This window comes from Haplochromis burtoni, unplaced genomic scaffold (assembly GCF_018398535.1).
Source record: "Haplochromis burtoni strain Fernald_Lab_line unplaced genomic scaffold, NCSU_Asbu1 Contig_46, whole genome shotgun sequence".
Lineage (NCBI taxonomy): Eukaryota > Metazoa > Chordata > Actinopteri > Cichliformes > Cichlidae > Haplochromis > Haplochromis burtoni.
The window spans coordinates 1,856,731-1,861,575 of NW_024582407.1; the positions used below are offsets into that span (position 1 = coordinate 1,856,731).

Sequence of the window (4,845 nt, forward strand, 5' to 3'; positions counted from 1 at the left end):
TGTGTGTGTGTGTGTGTGTGTGTGTGTGTGTGTGTGTGTGTGTGTGTGTGTGTGTGTGTGTGTTATCTACAACAGCTCTCTCCTGAAATAGGGAGTCCAAATACAGAAAGTATTACAGCCGGTGAGCAGTACCAGCAAGAGAGGCAGGCCATTTGGAGTGAGAAGAAATAATGTGTCACTCAGTGAGTTTTAAAACACATGTGACTGCTTCGTCGGTGGCAGTTTGCAGGCAGACAAATAGAGCAGAGGCCCCAATAGAGGGTTTGTCATAATGGGTGAGCAACTCTACACAAAGCCTGTTTAAAGAGCAAGCTGAGCTCAACTGGTGGGGGTAAACACTGTTTGTCATGCTGTGATCCAATGAAAAATAAAGCTTCCTCTACATATGGACTTAATAATTAACTCAGCATAAATAGGTTAATAAATTTTTCCCTGGATCTGTTTATCAACCGTTCAGCAAATACGGGCGCCGAGAGTTACGCTTATTCGATGAATCATTATTTTTGTTTCCAGCCAAAGTTGAGTGGATTCAAAGCTGGCTGTGTTTAAAAGGAATTGACCTCCAACCCTTTGACAGAAGAAAAACAAGCACAGTAGGTCACGGGTTGGTTCCTCTTGTCACTGCACAGCACAGCAAAACATGACAAATACAGCGCAGAGGCTGAGAGCAAACAAATACCTGAGAAATAACCAGGAAATTACATCATACCACAGCACTGAGAACACAAGTGAATCAGTAATCCAATTCTGGGGAATTGTTCAATATATGGCTGTGTTGATATCTTAAAACAAAGTCATGCCTTTTTGGTATTTGGAGGATATTGGATTCAGGCTTAAGATAATAGTTATCTACAAGACACAAGGCATGATCTGTTGGAGAAAGAGAGCAAAGCAGCACCGACTGTCATAAATCATACACTGATTCTGCTTTATGTTGTGTGAAAATATTCAAGAGTAAATCTCACATGATCTGAGAGTGAATGTTATAAATTGTGGCTTTACCTCATGATGTTGCCCGTGCTCATTTAACACCAAAACCTTGTGAAAACAACACACTTCCTGAGAACTGCAAGTTATCAAGTTCATATCTGCATGAGTCACTGGGCTAATTTGAACCCCTGATTTTCAGCCAGTCAATTACAGATTTAGAGTCAGCATGGCTCCACAGTCATTAATCTGTCTTTATACACCACCGGTCCTGGAGAAAAATGACTAATGCGAGGTTTATAAATTCCACTTTTCAGCGCAGCTAAAAAATGAACTTCTCTCTAATGTTTACCTTTTCACACATACATCACTCAGACGCAGAGTTTAGCAGCCGATGAGTTTTAATGCCATAGCTTTATTGTCAGACTGGCTTGCCCTTCCTGTTTGTTTTTTGGATTACGGCTTGCCTCTGTAAGCACTCCTAGCTGACTCATGCGGTGCAGATTAGTGTTATGGGGCAAAGTCAGCGAGAATCTGAATGGGCTCTGTGAAGGTCATAAACTGACTTGAAGTTGTCAGGGCAATTTCCACTCTGTAATATACAGTAAGTAGTCCGATTTGCTGAGAGTGGAGTGTTTGACAAGTCCTTTAATTGAGGTCAGCCTGGAGGCACCTACATTGCACTTAAACATAGCAGCCCTCTTCTATAATCATTACAATGCCTTGTTTATGCATAGAGACTGCTTTTTATTTCTGCTGTGACTTCTCTTATCCTGCACTTTTTCATATATATGACAAATATGAGGTTTCATTTGCACTGCCAGGACACACCTTCTGGTAGTTAAGTATCATATTTTCCAGATATGATGTCCAGTGGAGTGGAATGTAAGCACTTTGCAATGCAAATAAGTCTTTGGGAAAGGGGCGGGGAAGACACGTCGTTGCGCAAGCGTTGCCTTAGAATCAGCAATGCATGCACTCGAAGTAATTACTAAATAATTGCAGCGTGTTAAAGACTAACGCGAGGGGATTTCGGGAGATGATACCAGTTCATACAAGAATGATAGTTTGTCTAAAGCGCTGCCCATAAATAGCCACCTTTTTCATGAAAGGGAAATGTGATAGGCACTCTATTACTCAAGAGGAAAGAATGTAAGTAAACCTTCAGCGGAAGAGTCAAGTACAAACACGGCTTTGTCCTTCCCTATAAACAATATATGAGCACCAGAGGGTGATTTCAATGCAGCCGCAAGTGATCAAAAGCACATAGCAGTAATTAAAGTGCTGCGGTCGTATCAGGGGAAAAAAACAACACATCATTTGTTTTACAGCCGGTTAGAAAAACTCAATAATCAGACTAATGCCATTCAGTGCAGCGATGTAACCGGATCACAAGCGCCACATATGGCCACAGCCAATTATAACTATTGCTTTTCTGTGCCAACAACAGCGTAATTCAACACACAGAGGTTTTAAGTGCAATATCACATTGTTAAGGATGGAAATGCTCACATGGAAAATTATGCAAAACGCGGAGAGTAGCTAAAACGTGTCAGCGCTGGCTTTTTGCTCTGCCACGCTTTATGACTCGCTCTACTTCTTTCAACATCAGGCTACATTACAAAATATCTAATAACTATCGTAGCGACCGATCTGAGCCAGTTTGATCCCATGCATTCATTACCGTTTCGCAATTTCCGCCCATATGTCTGCGCTTGACACGCTTTACCCAGAAATGAAATGACAGAGCCCAGGCGCAGGATTGTTGCGGATTTTCCCCTTTATAACACAATTAACCCCACAGAGCGCAGCGGCAGCCTTATTGAGCGCAGCTGGACAAGTGCACATTCAGCAGTTGACACCACAATAGACAAACAGACTAAAAGTAAAACTAGTGGAAAAAGAAAATACCGCTGTAGGTCAGTCCTTTTACTGCTCGCATCAATCATTGTCAGTAACAGTGCCTGTGTTTATAAATGCCCGTGTCACCGGAGACATCCAATGCCAACTCTTAATGCGGTAAAGATGTTAAATTAAATCCTCCCGAACGAGGTGGACTAAAAACACCAAAAAAAATTCACAATTATTCATCAGACGATTAATATTCCTACCTCTCCATGAGTGACTGTGCGTCCCTGGGGAGTATCCTCGGGTAGAAAATAAAGTTTGGAGCTTGATAAAAGTTGTTTGCTTGTTCTTTCTTCCCAGAGCAGCTGAAGCTCCGCTATGCAAATAGGATCCTCCGGTTTGCATCTGACGAAGAAAAAGTCTCCGAGAGACAGGATTCTCGGTTTGGCGTCCCGGTTAAATTTAAAGGCTTTATAGAATATATATGGTCCATGTAAACCGCAAGACGAGCCCACCCACTGTAGAGGGAAAAAAAGGCAAACAGGGAAATATTTACATTGCTTATCAACTCGTTTTCGTAAACAATTTGTAACAAGGCGAAAAAAAACATTTCTAATGTCCCTGCGTTATTACGCATAGTTGGCTAATATCAAATTAGGATCTCTCCGTCTTAAGCAAACAATTAGTATCATGTAACTATTTTTAGATGGTCAACATATTCACAGATGTAGTCATACAAATGCTGTATGTTTAAAGTTTTGTGGATAGGAACATGAGGATACTTTAGAGCAGGTGGCGTTTAGCGCAATGCGAAAATAAAACAAATCGACGGTTGATATCAAACGTTACCTTCAGTGAGTTCGGCTCCATCTCGACGTTATGAATTGATTAAACTCAACACGCTCTCCAAACTTGCTGGCTTGAATGGATTGGCAAGGTCCTGAAAGGGACGTATTTTTCTAGAGTTTAAAACATGGCGTTTCCGTCGTTGAAGCGACACCGAAAAAATATGTTTTCAATTAAATACGCCGCGAGAAACATCGCCCATATTTGTATTCTAATCCGATTAAGAAAATATTTTATAGTGGCCTTTTAGGCACATTTCTATTATTCGCGACCGCTTATTTAGGTAAAATATTAAAGTCCAACTCAAATATTTAAAACAAAATCACTCAGCTATGAAACATAACTGTAAATAGAAAAATAAAAAACAGGATCTGAGCAAAATATTCTGCCCACAGAAGCTGACTTTGTGCCATTATTCTGCGTTTAAGGGCTTTTACGAGACTATGTATCTTCTAGGACTTCTGTAAACGACGTTCAGTATGAAAGCACATTTCTCAGAGTAATGACACTGAAGCGCTCGCTGTGGATGCCTTCAAGAAACAATGTTACATGAAAGTTAATAGGGCTATCAAATGATTCCTCAAAAGGCAGTGTAGGACCCGTGAGGTGCTTTTGCTTTGAGCGGAACTTGGTATGCGCTATGGCTCAGGCTCGAGCAGTGGGTTTAATGCTGGAAATAATGCCCTTTATATATTTTGAAACGAGCATTTGAAAAGACAAAAAAAAAAAAAAAAAAAAAAATTGGCCGAGTTAGAAAGCGGGGCGTCACGAGACAGAATCCACGAGGCGGTCCTTTCTCCGTACATAAATCATATTCAAACGCTAACCTGACCTTGTGCAGACAGCTGGATATGTGTTTGACACAGGTTAACATATCTGAACGATTAAAGTCTCTTATAATTACGTTGATGAATATTTATCATTTTAAACAGTCGGGGATTGCAACCGATGTAAGGAAACCAGTATTAGCTTGTGAATTATTAATAACAGCTATGTTATTCATACCAAGTTACACAAACTTCTCGGTTTCTATTTACATCTGCGGACTCATTGTCCTTTGAGTCCCCGCTGTCTGAATGTGTCAGCTCTATTTTATCGGCTGTCTGGAATTATTCGTATATTCAAAAGTACCGACTGAGTCCACAGCGCTGTGCTGTTCCTCCACCGTCATCCACCCTTTGCCCTGCATTTATCCACCACTCAGATCTCAGACCATGCAACAGC

At 40.9% G+C, this 4,845-nt stretch overlaps 1 protein-coding gene across 1 annotated transcript in view; it reads right to left on the reverse strand.

Moving 5' to 3' along the window:
- arid5b (AT-rich interaction domain 5B) overlaps window positions 1-4,220 on the reverse strand; it is a 75,375-nt gene extending 71,155 nt beyond the window's left edge. Inside the window, exons 1-2 of the mRNA XM_005930538.3 lie at window positions 3,625-4,220; window positions 3,039-3,293 (exon numbers count right to left, since the gene is read on the reverse strand). Coding sequence (XP_005930600.1) covers window positions 3,039-3,293; window positions 3,625-3,645 — 276 coding nt within the window. The 5' untranslated portion in view covers window positions 3,646-4,220. The remainder of the gene's footprint in view (window positions 1-3,038; window positions 3,294-3,624) is intronic.
- Between the last annotated feature and the right edge of the window lie 625 nt (window positions 4,221-4,845).